General features: G+C 45.4%; 1 protein-coding gene across 2 annotated transcripts in view; it reads right to left on the bottom strand.

Annotated features, from left to right (window-relative positions):
* Positions 1-17,037, bottom strand: part of SSB (small RNA binding exonuclease protection factor La) — a 78,514-nt gene that overhangs the window by 17,139 nt on the left and 44,338 nt on the right. For both annotated transcript variants that reach the window (XM_069225303.1, XM_069225304.1), the window contains exons 5-9: positions 16,695-16,802; positions 16,511-16,611; positions 14,466-14,537; positions 14,329-14,371; positions 12,331-12,471 (exon numbers count right to left, since the gene is read on the bottom strand). In XM_069225303.1, coding sequence (XP_069081404.1) covers positions 12,331-12,471; positions 14,329-14,371; positions 14,466-14,537; positions 16,511-16,611; positions 16,695-16,802 — 465 coding nt within the window. The remainder of the gene's footprint in view (positions 1-12,330; positions 12,472-14,328; positions 14,372-14,465; positions 14,538-16,510; positions 16,612-16,694; positions 16,803-17,037) is intronic.

Raw genomic sequence — 17,037 nt, 5'->3', positions numbered from 1 at the left:
TTCCCCACACTTCCAAAGTCCAGTGCAGTGGAACTGGAGTTCATAGGGCCATCTCTGCTCATGCTTACTTCCAGGTTTGGGGTGCTGCCTATAAAGTAGTCTAGTCCAGTGTTACTAAAAAAAGTACCTATTTTGTTTGCAACACTGTATGGGTTCCTTTCAGGTGTGAAAAAGTTGCTGTATGACTGCTGTGGTACTGTGAGTGCTTTACACTTCTAGAGGAGACTTGGCTGCTCACTACAGCTACCACTAGAGAGCCATAGCTTCCTAGCTATTGTCTTTGTAGGAAAGTACCCTGTTTTGACATGTTTACCCCCATTCTCTCATGTTCTGCCTGTTGTCAGTGTGTTTTTACTGTCTACTGGGATCCTGCTACCAGGACCTCAGTAGTTTTGCTCTCGTCTCAAAATTGTACTTTTTCTCTTCCCACAATTGGCATACTACTCCACACCCACCCTGCCCAGTTTACGTCTAGTATATGGAACCTAGGTACACAGGGCATTGGGGTTCCAGGGGAGCTCTATGGGCTGTAGCAGTTATTCTGCCACCTATAGAGAGCCCATGCAAAGGGCTCTTCAGGCCTGCCATTGCAGGCTGCGTGAAAAAGGTGCATGCACCAGTTTTCACTATAGGTCACTAAGCCGCCCTTATGGTAGGCCCTCTCAGCCCAGAGGGCAGGGTGCAGGTACCAGTGTGTGAGGGCACCCCCGCACTAGCAGATGTGCCCCCCACAAACTCCAGATCCATTTTCCTGGACTTTGTGAGTGCGGGGACACACTTTCGCATTTCCTGGACATATTCACTACCTATGTCCCGCTAAATAATGGTAACTCAGAACCTGGGCATTTTTGGTATCAAATATATTGGAACCATACCCCCATTACTGTTCCTAGTATTGGTTGTAAGATTCCATGCACTCTGGGGGCACCGTAGAGGAACCCCCAGAATTGCTCCTAGCAGCTTTCTGGGGTTTTGCAGGCAACCCACACAGCTGCCACTCCTCAGACAGGTTTCTGCCCTCCTGATGCTTGACCAGCTCAAGCCCAGGAAGGTAGAAAAAAGGATTTCCTTTGGGAGAGGGAAGCAACACCCTCTCCCTTTGTACATATATTCGTGTTTTACTTACCGCCAAATGGGGGTATTGCCTATATCGTATTTTGGTATTTGTGTTACCATAATGGAGTACCTTTCTTTTTGTAACACTGTGTGGTTCTTTCATGTGTGATAGGGCTGTGTGACTACAGTGGTATTGCATAAGCTTTCTGTGTCTCCTAGGTAAGTCTTGGCTTCCTCTAGGAGAGCCTGGCTTCCTAGACACTTAGACACTGACTTCACCTAACTAATAGGGGATACCTGGTATAAGGTGATTACACTGTAGGTGCTCACCACACACAAGGCCAGCTTCCTACAGCACCCATCAGTATCCTCTGGCCATAATCCAGTCCATGAAGTCAAAGGTGGCCCTCTGTTTTGACTGGAGGTCAGCACACTGAATTACACTAATGTTCGAGCCTTTAGGCGATTACCTAGAGGGGTTGGGGGGGGGGGGGGGGGGGGGGGGAAACCTAACCACTAAACGGCAGAATAATGCACAGCATGTGAATCCAGAAAAGGATTCCTGTTGCAACACCTTAACTGCTGCACAGCAAGGCCTTGCTAATGTTGAAGGTAAGCAGATGGACATCTAGCTCCCAAGAGGACACTAATCACTTCAGGACGTTAGTCAACTGTCACCACTTAATCTCCAGGTCTGGAGATGTAGGTTGTGCAGACTCAGGAGGAAGACTATCCGGCAGCAGCAAGAGAATGTCTTCCCAAAGGAGCAGGCAGATTAGAGGAGAAATGCTCATGTGCAGGAGGCTTGAGTACCACACTCGCCTCCCCAGGTGGACACCACTAGGATCATTTTGGGCCACAATCTTAATCTTTTTCAGCTATCTGGGCAGGAAGGAAGGTGCTAATAGAGTAAAGGAGTCTATTACACACCCCAGAACTACAATTCTCCAAACTAGCATAAGGCATCTGAGAAACAACCACCTTTAGAGATCTCCAACGTGCAAACGTTTGGTCACTATGCGCTCTGAGGTGGCAAATCGATTGAGCCAGGGATTTCCCCCACTACTGGAAGATGCCCTGTGCCATCTACAAGTGTAAATGCCATTCATGATCCGCTAGGCCGTGCCAGAGTTCATTTGCCATGGCATTTAAAGTTCCTGACTGGTCCTGGACAGTCAGGGTGCAGTCTTGTGCGTTCAGCCACTTCGAGACGCAAGGCCTCTTGGTACAGAACTCATGCTGCCCTTTTTGTTGCAATCCCATAAGGTGGTTGCATTGTTGGCATAGATCTTCACCCCTTGATGAGCAGGAGGAACACCTTCGGTGCTAAGTCAATCACTCACAGCTCCAGAAAGCAAACGTGGAGGACAGCCCGTCCTAAATGACATCCCAAACCCAGCAATGAAGAGTTTGTCACAACCATTAGCTCCAGATGGGGGTAGGTCGAGAGTTCACCTGCGGGCCCAACTGTGGTTGAATAGCTATCACTGTTGAACTTTTGCAGTCTTTTAACACCTGGATGGGGAGTCCGATAGGTTGCCTTGCTGCTGAACCCATAAAGGCTGGAGATCCCACTATAGTGCTCCCATGTGCCACCCGGCGTGCTGCACATGCAAAATGCCAAGAAGTCTCAAACCATCTTAGCAAGACCCAGGTAATTGGTCGAGCCATAGGATCATAGTCTGAACATCCTGCACTCATTAAGACTGATAGAAGGCTTGGAAAAACACTGTATCCAGGATGGTTCAAATAAAGGGGCGCTGTTAAGGGGTGGCAATTCAGCACACTGATGGAAAAGCTCACCAATGTCAACAGGCTGGCCATCGTTTGGAAATGGCTTGCGAATGAAGTAAACCTGCCTTCAGCAGCCAGTTGTCAAGTTGTGGGATCACTGGTATGCCTAGCTTCCGCAGATAGTCATCAAACTCAACCCCCTTTATGAACACCCAAGGCACACTGGTAAGGCCAATGGGAAGCACTGAACTTGTAGATGCATGGACAATGAAAGCTCTAACAGAACGATGTGGGAGGCAGTAAAGGCCTGCTCCTGCAGATCCAGACTCCGAAGCAAGATCCTGGTTACAACCACGTGCTCACCAGCACATCAGTTAAAGGCTCATCAAAAGGGATGCAGAGGTATCTAATTTGTGCAGGTTTAAGGACCTCTGTTAGGAGAGTAGTCTTGACTGTTGGCAGAACAGTTTCAAGTGTCTCATCCTCCCTCTGGATCACTATGGCTAAAGAGGCAGTAATCAGTCATAGCAGGATTAGGAGACGCCAATGTTTGGAGAGGTCATCAAAAAAAGGTATTGCTCTCATTTTAAGGTAAGAGCTACTTATGTTCAATGGACATGATACAAGGCTATTAATGTTAGTGTAATAGTGATTACGTCAGACAAGATAACCACCACTGCTGGTAAGCTTGCATGGACTACTTCACTCAAGACAGGTGTAGGAAGTTGGCTCTGTATGTGCTATTTCAAAGTAAGGAATAGCATGCACAGAGTCCAAGGGTTCCCCTTAGAGGTAAGATAGTGGTAAAAAGAGATAATACTAATGTTCTATTTTGTGTTAGTGTGGTCGAGCAGTAGGCTTATCCAAGGAGTAGTGTTAAGCATTTGTTGTACATACACATAGACAATAAATGAGGTACACACACACTCCGAGACAAATCCAGCCAATCGGTTTTGTTATAGAAAAATCTCTTTTCTTAGTTTATTTTAAGAACCACAGGTTCAAATTTTACATGTAATAGCTCTTTTGAAAGGTATTGCAGGTAAGTACTCTAGGAACTTTGAATCATTACTTTAGCATGTATACTTTTTACATAAAACACAATAAGCGGTTTTAAAAGTGGACACAGTGCAATTTTCACAGTTCCTGGGGGAGGTAAGTTATTGTTAGTTTTCACAGGTAAGTAAGTCACTTACAGGTTTGAGTTTTTGGTCCAAGGTAGCCCACCGTTGGGGGTTCAGAGCAACCCCAAAGTTATCACACCAGCAGTTCAGGGCCGGTCAGGTGCAAAGGTCAAAGAGGTGCCCAAAACACATAGGCTATAATGGAGAGAAGGGGGTGCCCCGGTTCCAGTCTGCCAGCAGGTAAGTACCCGCGTCTTCGGAGGGCAGACCAGGGGGGTTTTGTAGGGCACCGGGGGGGTGGGGGGGGGGGACACAAAGTAGCACAGAAAGTACACCCTCAGCAGCGCGGGGGCGGCCGGGTGCAGTGTGCAAACACGCGTCTGGTTTCCTTCAGGTTTCAATGGGAGACCAAGGGGTCTCTTCAGCGATGCAGGCAGGCAAGGGGGGGGGGGGGGGGGGGGGGGCTCCTCGGGGTAGCCACCACCTGGGCAAGGGAGAGGGCCTCCTGGGGGTCACTCCTGCACAGAAGTTCCGTTTCTTTAGGGGCTGCGGGTGCAGGGTCTTTTCCAGCCGTCGGGAAATGGAGTTCAGACAGTCGCGGTCAGGGGGAGCCTGGGGATTCCCTCTGCAGGCGTCGCTGTGGGGGCTCAGGGGGGACAACTTTGGTTACTCACAGTCGTAGAGTCGCCGGAGGGTCCTCCCGGAGTTGGTTGTTCTCCACCAGTCGAGTCGGGGTCGCCGGGTGCAGTGTTGCAAGTCTCACGCTTCTTGCAGGGAATTTCAGGGGTATTTAAATCTGCTCCTTGTAACAAAGTTGCAGTTCTTTTGGAGCAGTGCCGCTGTCCTCGGGAGTTTCTTGTCTTTTTCGAAGCAGGGCAGTCCTCAGAGGATTCAGAGGTCGCTGGTCCCTTGGAAAGCGTCGCTGGAGCAGGTTTCTTTGGAAGGCAGGAGACAGGCCGGTAAGTCTGGGGCCAAGGCAGTTGGTGTCTTCTGTTCTTCCTCTGCAGGGGTTTGTCAGCTCGGCAGTCCTTCTTGTAGTTGCAGGAATCTAATTTCTAGGTTCAGGGAGAGCCCTTAAATACTAAATTTAAGGGCGTGTTTAGGTCTGGGGGGTTAGTAGCCAATGGCTACTAGCCCTGAGGGTGAGTACACCCTCTTTGTGCCTCCTCCCAAGGGGAGGGGGTCACATCCCTAATCCTATTAGGGGAATCCTCCATCTGCAAGATGGAGGATTTCTAAAAGTTAGAGTCACCTCAGCTCAGGACACCTTAGGGGCTGTCCTGACTGGCCAGTGACTCCTTGTTATTCTCATTATTTTCTCCGGCCTTGCCGCCAAAAGTGGGGGCCGGGGCCGGAGGGGGCGGGCAACTCCACTAGCTGGAGTGTCCTGCGGTGCTGTGACAAAGGGGTGAGCCTTTGAGGCTCACCGCCAGGTGTTACAGCTCCTGCCTGGGGGAGGTGTTCGCATCTCCACCCAGTGCAGGCTTTGTTACTGGCCTCAGAGTGACAAAGGCACTCTCCCCATGGGGCCAGCAACATGTCTCTAGTGTGGCAGGCTGCTGGAACTAGTCAGCCTACACAGATAGTCGGTTAAGTTTCAGGGGGCACCTCTAAGGTGCCCTCTGGGGTGTATTTTGCAATAAAATGTACACTGGCATCAGTGTGCATTTATTGTGCTGAGAAGTTTGATACCAAACTTCCCAGTTTTCAGTGTAGCCATTGTGGTGCTGTGGAGTTCGTGTTTGACAAACTCCCAGACCATATACTCTTATGGCTACCCTGCACTTACAATGTCTAAGGTTTTGTTTAGACACTGTAGGGGTACCATGCTCATGCACTGGTACCCTCACCTATGGTATAGTGTACCCTGCCTTAGGGCTGTAAGGCCTGCTAGAGGGGTGTCTTACCTATACTGCATGGGCAGTGAGAGGCTGGCATGGCACCCTGAGGGGAGTGCCATGTCGACTTACTCGTTTTGTCCTCACTAGCACACACAAGCTGGCAAGCAGTGTGTCTGTGCTGAGTGAGAGGTCTCCAGGGTGGCATAAGACATGCTGCAGCCCTTAGAGACCTTCCTTGGCATCAGGGCCCTTGGTACTAGAAGTACCAGTTACAAGGGACTTATCTGGATGCCAGGGTCTGCCAATTGTGGATACAAAAGTACAGGTTAGGGAAAGAACACTGGTGCTGGGGCCTGGTTAGCAGGCCTCAGCACACTTTCAATTGTAAACATAGCATCAGCAAAGGCAAAAAGTCAGGGGGCAACCATGCAAAGGAGGCATTTCCTTACACCAGACTTTCTGCCCTGGTTGAAATTCAACCAGTGCAGCCTTTTGGTCATACCACAACTTCTGGAGTTGTTGGCTGGCCTCAAGGTTTTTACTTGCCTTTTCCATGTACTCTGCCATCCTTGAGCGAAGGCCAAGTACATAGTCCACTATGTCTTGTTTAGGCTCATGAAGAGGTCTCTCCCAGCCTTCTTTAACAAGAGCAAGTGGTTCCCTTACAGGGTGGCCAAACAGAAGTTCAAAGGGTGAGAATCCTACTCCCTTCTGAGGCCCCTCTCTGTAAGCGAAAAGCAGACATGGCAGGAGGACATCCCATCTCCTTTTGAGTTTTTCTGGGAGCCCCATGATCATGCCCTTTAATGTCTTGTTGAATCTCTCAACAAGGCCATTAGTTTGTGGATGATATGGTGTAGTGAATTTGTAAGTCACTCCACACTCATTCCACATGTGCTTTAGGTATGCTGACATGAAGTTGGTACCTCTGTCAGACACCACCTCCTTAGGGAAACCCACTCTGGTAAAGATACCAATGAGGGCCTTTGCTACTGCAGCGCCAGTAGTCGACCTAAGGGGAATAGCTTCAGGATACCTAGTAGCATGATCCACTACTACTAGGATGTACATATTTCCTGAGGCTGTGGGAGGTTCTAGTGGACCAACTATGTCCACACCCACTCTTTCAAAGGGGACCCCCCACCACTGGAAGTGGAATGAGGGGTCCTTTGGATGCCCACCTGTCTTACCACTGGCTTGACAGGTGGGGCAGGAGAGGCAAAACTCCTTAACCTTCTGGGACATATTGGGCCAGTAGAAGTGGTTGACTAACCTCTCCCACGTCTTGGTTTGTCCCAAATGCCCAGCAAGGGGAATATAATGGGCTAAGGTCAGAATAAACTCTCTGAAACCCTGAGGCACTACCACTCTCCTAGTGGCACCAGGTTTGGGATCTCTTGCCTCAGTGTACAGGAGTCCATCTTCCCAATAGACCCTATGTGTTCCATTTTTCTTGCCTTTGGACTCTTCAGCAGCTTGCTGCCTAAGGCCTTCAAGAGAGGGACAGGTTTCTTGTCCCTTACACAACTCTTCCCTTGAGGGTCCCCCTGGGCCCAAGAGCTCAACCTGATAAGGTTCCAGCTCCATAGGCTCAGTTCCCTCAGAGGGCAGAACTTCTTCCTGAGAAGAGAGGTTCTCTTTTTGGTGTTGTGTTGCAGCTGGTTTCCCAGCTGACTCCTTTTCTCTTGGTAGGCTGGGCCATTTTTCCAGACTCCAGCTCTACTTTTTCACCCTGTGCCTTGCACTGTGCCCTAGTCTTGACACACACCAGTTCAGGGATACCCAGCATGGCTGCATGGGTTTTCAGTTCTACCTCGGCCCATGCTGAGGACTCCAGGTCATTTCCAAGCAAACAGTCTACTGGGATATTTGAGGAGACCACCACCTGTTTCAGGCCTTTGACCCCTCCCCACTCTAAAGTTACCATAGCCATGGGATGTACTTTAGTCTGATTGTCAGCGTTGGTGACTGGATAAGTTTGTCCAGCCAGGGGAAACCAGTTTCTCTGTCACCATGGTGACACTGGCACCTGTATCCCTCAGGCCCTCTACACTTGTCCCATTAATTAAGAGCTGCTGCCTGTATTTTTGCATGTTAGGGGGCCAGGCAGCCAGTGTGGCTAAATCCACCCCACCCTCAGAGACTAATGTAGCTTCAGTGTGACACCTGATTTGCTCTGGGCACACTGTTGATCCCACTTGGAGACTGGCCATTCCACTTTTAGCTGGATGGGAGTTAGAAGTGGTATCTTTCTTGGGACAGGCCTTGTCTCCAGTTTGGTGTCCAGACTGACTACAGTTACGACACCAGGCCTTTTTGGGATCAAAGTTTTTACCCTTGTACCCAGAATTGTTTTGTGAAGAGGCTCTGGGCCCACCCTCCTGTGCAGGTTTTTGGGGGCCTGTAGAAGACGCTTTACTATCTTTGTTTTTGGCTGTCTCGCCCCCTTTCCCCTGGGGAGGTTTTGTGACCCCTTTCTTTTGGTCACCCCCTGTGGAAGTTTTGGACACCCTAGTCTTGACCCAATGGTCTGCCTTCTTTCCCAATTCTTGGGGAGAAATTGGTCCTAGGTCCACCAGATGCTGATGCAGTTTATCATTGAAACAATTACTTAATAGGTGTTCTTTCACAAATAAATTGTACAGCCCATCATAATCATTTACACCATTGCCTTGAATCCAACCATCTAGTGTTTTTACTGAGTAGTCTACAAAGTCAACCCAGGTCTGGCTAGAGGGGTGTCTTACCTATACTGCATAGGCAGTGAGAGGCTGGCATGGCACCCTGAGGGGAGTGCCATATCGACTTACTCATTTTGTTCTCACTAGCACACACAAGCTGGTCAGCAGTCTGTGCTGAGTGAGGGGTCTCTAGGGTGGCATAATACATGCTGCAGCCCTTAGACCTTCCCTGGCATCAGGGCCCTTGGTACCAGAGGTACCAGTTACAAGGGACTTATCTGGATGCCAGGGTGTGCCAATTGTGGAATCAAAAGTACAGGTTAGGGAAAGAACACTGGTGCTGGGGCCTGGTTAGCAGACCTCAGCACACTTTCAATTCAAAACATAGCATCAGCAAAGGCAAAAAGTCAGGGGGTAACCATGCCAAGGAGGCATTTCCTTACAACAGGGTTTGCAGCATTGTGAAAAAAGCTCTCACAATTTGGAATGCCCAGACATGTCAACCATAACTGCAGTGGTTCTGGTACCAAGTAATTAATCGTGGTAAGAAGCCGCCCCAATCCTTTCGAGTTAGCACTCAAAATATCAGCTTTAAATATATTTTCGAAAATCAACAGTGCCCACTAAGAAAATCGGGGGTGACAGGATTCAATAAGCTCTGCATCCATGATAAAAGCAGGGAAATAAAGGCACTGATGTCAGGACTCTGAGGTGCGGTAAGTATAGTGACCCAGATGTAATGTCTGGGGCAGGACAGACCCTGTTGACGTGAGTAAATTGCTACATAAGTTTTCGGATCCAGTCTGGTACCTGGGAAATTCACAAGGTGGGGAATATGCAGTTAGAAGTCTAGACCATTTTTGTCAGGTAGGTTCTAAAATGCTTCTGTTTACCTCCCTCCAATGCCGTGCATCAAGACCATCACGACTGGCAGAAAAATGCTTAACCTTGAGCAGTGTTAAGTTTTACACTAGCTTTTTAGGTCTTGCACATTCAGCCAGAGTTATTTATGGAAAAAAAAAATATATATATATATATATATGTTCAAACGAGTAACGAACCAGCTTGTGGGCCGGAAGAGGCTACACTTATGCACCAACCAATACCATAACATTGTCCCGCAGCAACAGATAGGACATAAATTGATGTCCTAATGTACAGTAGAAGTATATAGTAGGAATGAACTTCATGGCAAGCCCCATGAGACCATCATTGATGGCTTTCATTCTCGGAAGATTACAGCAACTATAAAGAGTACACTGGCAGGGCAAATGCAGACAAGTGCTGCATGTAGTCGGACCTTTGTGTTCAGCCTTGATTCAATTTCTCAGTACTGGCTACAGATCACCAGTCAAGTCAGGAAGTCCCTGCACCACCTAAAATGCTACTGTCTGCTAAACACAAGTGAGCACTTCATACTTACAAGACCCTGAACCAATATACCACAGAATCAGACTGAACCATACCACTTAATGTTTTTTGCATGCCTTCAGGTGACTGATTATGGCGCTCTGCAGCCATGCCAGACAATCAGTGATAAGTGGAGAGACTTGGGAGTATTACATCATAACCCTACCATCAACATCTTGACCAGTCTCCTTCAATCTGGTTTCTCTGCTCTTCACTCCACAGAAACCATTGCTCCATATAACTAACTTTATAACTACCACCTCTCAGATAAGCTTCATCTGTCTGCAGCCTTTGGGTGTATAATATGGCAGTGTGATTAAAGACGTCCATGGCCTGTGTTATCACTGGTTTAGCCCTCAATTTGTTTTCCTTTTACCTAACAGATGTTTTACTGTCACCTGGCACTCAAATTATTCCCCACATACCAAATTAGCAGTCCCTCGATGCTCGGTAATTGGTACTCTTCTGTTATACCTATATTGTACCTCCTCTGGCAACGGCTCATTAACTTCTCTAACCACATATTTTATTACCAAGTCTTCCAGTTGTCTTACTTTCTCACAGCAAATGTAGGCACGTACATCAGACTGCCTCTCAACCATAGGACACCTGAAGCTTCGATGCCCTTGTATTGAACTCCAAGACTAAGGTCCTATGCTTCCTTCCAGTGAAGATACTGTTCTTACTTCTGTTTACTACTCTCCTGGCACCCTGGTCTTCATGGTCTCTGCCAGAAACCTTGGTGTTCTCTGAAGTGCACCTATATGCATGAGTCTTTCAACACAACCACTTGGTGTCTCAGATTTCACTCTTAACACATTACACACAGCCAAAGCAATGATGAACTTGCTAGTATCTAGCAGGATTAAACAAAAGCCACAGTTCCCAAGTGGACTTTCCACATCTCTCCACCGGAGAAATCCTTAGCACTGCAATCATAACCTTATTCAGTCACCTAATACATACACCTACATTCCACGATTATGCCAGCTTCTTGCCTGCCAAAGAAAGGCCTTACATAACTTAACATTGGTCCGCAAAGTTCCCAGGACACCTCAGATATCGAACAATGCTCTTCCAACCTACAACTAAAGATCAGCAAATCAGCACCTCTTACCTTCATCCAAACTACCCTGCATAGCTTCCTTCTAATTGGTATGCACAGTCCTTCTAATAGTTAACACAACTCCCTAAACTTAACTTCCATCTAATCGCCATCAGAGCCAATCCCTATTTGCTGGAGTCTAAGAATTATAAAGGCATCTCCTGGTACTCGAAAACAATGGTTAAGATCAATGTGTAACATGTTTGTTTATTCTATTACACAACTACACTGACCGATGTAAGTGGGGAGGAAAAAAATGCATATGTAAACAGTCTTTTTTCTGACAAGTTTTGTCTTGAACAAATATGTGAGGACTATTTTCTGCTGCTACCAGGAAAGGGTCTGCATCTCAGGTGTTCCTGTTTTATTGGTACAACTCCTTCACTTACAGCTCGTCCACTGCCGTTTAAAAATGATTGTTTGCTTATCAGGATCCCATGACACTGAAGGTTTTGGTGTTTAGAGTCAACATGAGATTATGGTCAAAGCCCAAAATACAATCTTCCTTCCTCAGCAGTGGAGCTATAGGAGATAAAGTAGTACTAAGAATGCAAGATCCCATGTCATTCATGAGTCAAAATGAACCAAGGGTCAAACCCTCACTGTCTTGCATGACGAGATTCTACCTTTTGGGCAGCCATAAGGTCACAGTGCTGTGTGCCGTGTCCAATCATAGCGGTCTATTGGTCAGGGTTCTTCATGCACTGGAAGATGTTAGGTGTCCAGTTGGGGTGAGATCTCAAAATGGCTTTCCTGGGGATCCTCTTGCGGTGGGATGGGCAGCAGGGAACAAACCAACTTGAATCTATGTCCTGGTGCACTATGGGTTTTGTCGAGGTACCACAAGTCCCCTGCAAACCTCTGCTTCAAAGAAAACTAGTTGCAAAGCCTGTACCCAACAGCAGATGACAAAAGGTGCAAAGAGCATGTGATGTACAGCGGCAAATGCAACAAACTGACATTTCCAAAAAAAAGTCTACTTAAGCAAACATCTTTATGGCACATCACACAAAGACCACTTTCATAAGTTTTGGCTTGTCTAGAGAAAAAGTAAAAGCATTCTAACTAAACCAGTTTAAGTGGCACAGTTAATACAGGTAATTATTTGTATGCAAGCCTGAAAACAGTATAATTCGAATAAAGGAAAGACATGTTGGCATCCAAAGGCAGTTCTCTGAAGTAATTTAAAACCCATTTTCACATCTTATAAAAAAAAAATGCCGTTATGTATTTTAACAAACTGTAAGGCGGTCTGGTTGCACTACTTTCATTTACTCATTTGAGTTACTATTCAAAACACAGTGAACTAATAGCAGCTTATGTCTAGAAGAGAAAATGATATGGAAACAAAAAGGCTTGCTTATATAAAATGTCCTTACCTCCTTTGCACCTCTGCTGAAGTCTATCCATTTAATCTCCCCAAAAGTTTCAAAGACTGAATGAATATCTTCTCTAGACGTTTTCTCATCCAGATCACCAGAAAATGTCAGCAAGCACCCAATCTTTTCATCTAAAGATTTCTTCAAACAAAACATTAACAGTGCTGAAAATTGTATGAAGAATTAGGCAAATCTCATTGTGCGGATGACCTTTTGTTAGACACCCAATCCCTTCTAAACAGCATGTTGTAAAAATATTTAAGATTGAACGTGAAAGAAAAAGGACACTAAAGCAATCACCACCTTGCAATGACCTGTTTTTCAGATAAAAGGTTACACGGTCATATGGTCGGTGTAATGCTCTGTACTGCATGGTTTACAGAGGCCTTCCAGTGGACAAGTGCTGTGCTCTAAATATAGAGATGTTCAAACAATTACGTTTTTCCATGTATGAGAACACATACGCAAGTGTAATACAGCTGCCAATATGGGACAGTCCATTCCACTGTTCTTGAGGGAAGGCCTCCAAGGAACATTAAGAATGCATTGCTCCATATGTCTTCAGGTTATAATCACAAAACATCCTATTTTTTATGATAGCTGCACAAAACACACTAATCAAATGCACATTGAAGCAGTAACCGAAGAGGCAACAGCAGACGTCATAACCCAAGTGTCAAACCACCAGCTACTCCCTTACCCAACAGGTCCCACCAAAAAAATAAAATACACCTACTACTCTTCACACACCGAACGCAGCATTCAAGTTGCAATCAAACTGAAGCAGACACCCAGTCTAAAAGCAACACAACGTTATGTTGTCAATGTTTTATTTTGCAGGTCTTTAATTCCCGTTTTTAAGAAAGGGTACGCTGTACTACAGATTGTGCTTTAGAAGCTTGTATTTTTATGCCAAGATTCTTGGTCAAAAAAAAAAAAAACTTAAAGGTCTTAAAACTGCCAAACTTGCTCTGTGGCCAGTGCATCCATGATCAGGTTCAAGTCTTTGTTGCACCATTTTAAGGACTTACAAACCGTCCACTACGTTGTGAAACTGATGAACTTTGTATACTAGATGGAAAAGTATTTTAGTTGCAATGAAAAAAAAAAGTTCCAGTCTGCTTCTTGCAGTAAAACATATGGAAATGCCTGGTATTTTATTGACTGAACAAGGCTGGTTTCTACACTTCCCCAGTAGTAAAAGGAATATTATTTTTGCTTGCAGTCTCATACGTGGACAGGACTTCGGAAGTGCTGTAAAGACAACATCCAGAGAAGTATGCCTTGTGGAGATTGCTAATCCTGCTGAAAATGCAGGCTTTTTTAGGTTCACAGTTCTAATTGAATTTCCTGGAGTCGATCATTAGTCCTGTTCAAGAAAAGTCAATGTATCGGACTTCTTTTGGTTTTGAAACACTTAATGAATGGCTAGCACACTAGAAATCCTACATAATTGTTCAACTTTTGAACAGCATGGTAGACTGAAGGCAAGCCAAAAAACAAAAAAGTGTGAGTGTTAATAAAAAAGAAAGCAGCGTGGGAGCACACAGCCACTGTCATGCCACAGCCTACTCTTCACTCGCCCACTCCAACTATCCCTCTCAGCATCAGCCCCCACATACATTTACCACCTAGTTAGACCCAGAGAGTGCGTGTTATCCTTCCCAGTCAGGCATACATGAGGCTATTTACTTGATGTATTGTGGGTGTCCAGAACCAGGTTCCCATACAATGGGGGAAAGTATAGAGCAGGGTTCCGATATCCACTTACTGAGCCACATACTTCACTTACATCCGCTCTAGTAAGCCTTCCCTTAAAACACAAAGTAACTCTTGAGCTGCCAGTGGAACGCCGAGTACTGATATAACAAGTGCTTTATTCAAATCTTCTCTCCCAAATTGTTCTTTTGTTTTACTCCAAGTCTTGGCAAATGAGGATATTTCTTTAACACAAAGGAAGTAAAATGTATCATCTGCAGTTCGTTAGAATGCACTTACCATTTCATCCTCTTCTGCTTTTTTCTGGGTTTCTTCCTTTGCTCTGTAAAGAGAGGCATACCAACTTCAGTATATATTCAAGTTTACCAAGTATTCAGTTTATCACCAACAACAAGTAATATGCGAGGCCATCTTACTGTTTCGACTTTGTTTTTGCTTCTGCTCGATGTTGCTTCCTTTCTTCGTTCTTCTTAGCAAAGTAATCGTCTCTGAAAAGAAACATTTGGACAAGCATTCTTGAGTATTCAAAAAAAAAAAAAAAAAAAAAAAAAAAAAAAAAGAGAAGGTGACGGATGTAATGTATCGCACCCACTGGCAGTCACTCGGGCCACACCGTAATCGATCATTTCCCCCCCAGCATGCCACCTCAGTTTGGACCCAGCCGAACACACATCAGTTTTGCTAGTGCCGTACAATTGTGGAGCACCAATGAGTGCAACTGTACCTATTTGATAAAACATATTTGCTCTTTGTAAAGTGTTCCAACATGCCTCCTCTCCAATTCACAACAAGCATTTACAATACAAAGGGTCTTGCGTTTACTCATGTTAGAGCCGTTAGCGTTGTAGATTCCTAACTGGACTTTTCTTGCCACAAGTTGAAAATGTAGAGTAAAACAGTTGACATATGTGAACCGATTCAACTCGCCACGGCCACCGTAAGTACGAAGGAGAGACACAAAAAAGAGCAAGATCCCAGTCAAACATATCGGCAAACGTGCAATTATCCTTGTAATGGGGACGATGGCCAAGGCGGTAACAAAACTGCCCCAAGAACAAACGTAAAGCATTTACCAATAACAAAGGATTTTTGAAAGGCAAGCCCACAATCGAGTGAAAGTGATGGGTGTAAGGTATAGGTTATAGTATAGTTAAAAGTTCACATAGATTCTAACATGTCGGAAAAGCAGCGCTTGCATGCTGCTATGCTCGACCTAAAAATATATATTTTTTTTTAAAGTGGAACGCCACCCCCTCACCCCCAATCACTTTCTCAATTGACCTTTGCTTCTCCATTACGTTCTTTGACCATAACCCTTTTCTCTACTATTCAGATTGAATTTTACCAGCGCACAATCCAGTCTTAAGCCAGCAAGATAAAAACAAACTACGGCCACTTCTCTACATTATCTTATCCCTCTAATCTTGCGTAGGAGTTTCCGGTGACCCTCCAAAGTGGCTTTGCAGAGCTTCCAATGTCGTCTGAGACTTTTCTGCAGAGCCCGCAAAGGCAGGCAGTACCCCTGGTCTACATTTAAAAAACGGTTCCTTGGTGCGATTACTGTGGGGTGTTGCTAGATAGCCTTGTTGGGACACGTTCGTGTAGCTGCTGAGTGTTAGCTACCCAGGGCTCTGCCTTGCCAGTGATTGTTAGTGATTTTATTCTTCATTTTGGTTCACCTCAGTTCGGGTTGAGGGCCCAGGCGGATGAAAGGCCGAGCAAGGGTAGTGAGGCTGTGACAAAGCGGCTGTTATGGGTGAGCTGTCCCTCCTTTGAATCTCCGCCACAGAGACTAAAGACCTGAACACAGCAGGGACCTATAGATGTTGCTCCTATCTTAGGCTCCAGCTGGCCCAGCCACATTACACTGCACATTTAGTGTTACAGGTGAAGACTGGCAATTAGGCCAACATCCCAGTTGACAAGTAATCCGTTCACTTTAAATGTACGGTTAGAAACAGCCGATTGAACTGCCCTTTTGGGTAAACAAGGCTTCTGAGGGAACACTGAAAGCCCAGGGTTACAACACTTCTCTGGTGGTTTTTAGAAAATGAAAAATCCCATTGGTCTAGGAAGTGCAATTTAATAGGCTACTTCAAATATTTGGTATGTAGTTTCAGAAAAATAAAAACCAGTAAGGAGTAAAGTGGACAGCCTTAATCAATCCTTCTGGTAAACGGATGCTTTCACTAAGATTAAGACAGTATGAGCCACATCTGACCTTTTCTTTAGATTCCTCCCCAGCTTCATTTTGTACAGGCTGGTTTCATTTCTAGAACGCTTAAAATAATCAGCGATCCAAAATTACATTTACCCAAGAAGCATCTTACATCATTCTTCAAGACTTAAAGCATTGCATAAAACTGTGCTAATGCATCCGTGTGCAAATTTTCCATTTAAATCAGAGAAATGGCGATCACATTCTATGCAGTACAGTGCCATAGTGATTACCAATACTTACTTAGTTAATATGATCAGGTCCATATCTTTGTACTTTCGGTCTGGCGTTTCAACAAACTTTTTAGCTGCTTCATTAGTGCCAAACACAGCAAATACAGAACCCTAGTTAGAAACAGAAAGATGTGGTCAAAAAGGCACATCAGTACATAGCACCTTATAAAGGTATGCAGATAAGGAAAACCTACCTTAAATGCCCTCTGGATTGTTCTCCTCATTTGAATGCTTTCTACTTGACCTTTACCATCAAACCAGGTTTTGATTTCATCTAGTGTGGCATCTGTCGGAAATCCTTTCTGTAAAGAAGTGCATGTGGTGACTGCAGATTAGTAAACAAACAGAACAGCATCATTGCAAGAAAAGTGAATAAGGTCCAGGAGTCAGATAATTTAAAACTCAATTGGGAAGTTTTATTGTATGTGAATAGGGAGGCTACAATCATGGGATAGTCAATTAAGCTCAGTAAATGGAGCTAGCACTTGAACTAAGGTACCATATGCTTAAGCTAAGTATTAAGATATTATAGGGCAG

This window comes from Pleurodeles waltl, chromosome 3_1 (genome assembly GCF_031143425.1).
Source record: "Pleurodeles waltl isolate 20211129_DDA chromosome 3_1, aPleWal1.hap1.20221129, whole genome shotgun sequence".
Classification (NCBI taxonomy): Eukaryota; Metazoa; Chordata; class Amphibia; order Caudata; family Salamandridae; genus Pleurodeles; species Pleurodeles waltl.
This window is presented reverse-complemented; position numbering and strand designations above follow the sequence as displayed.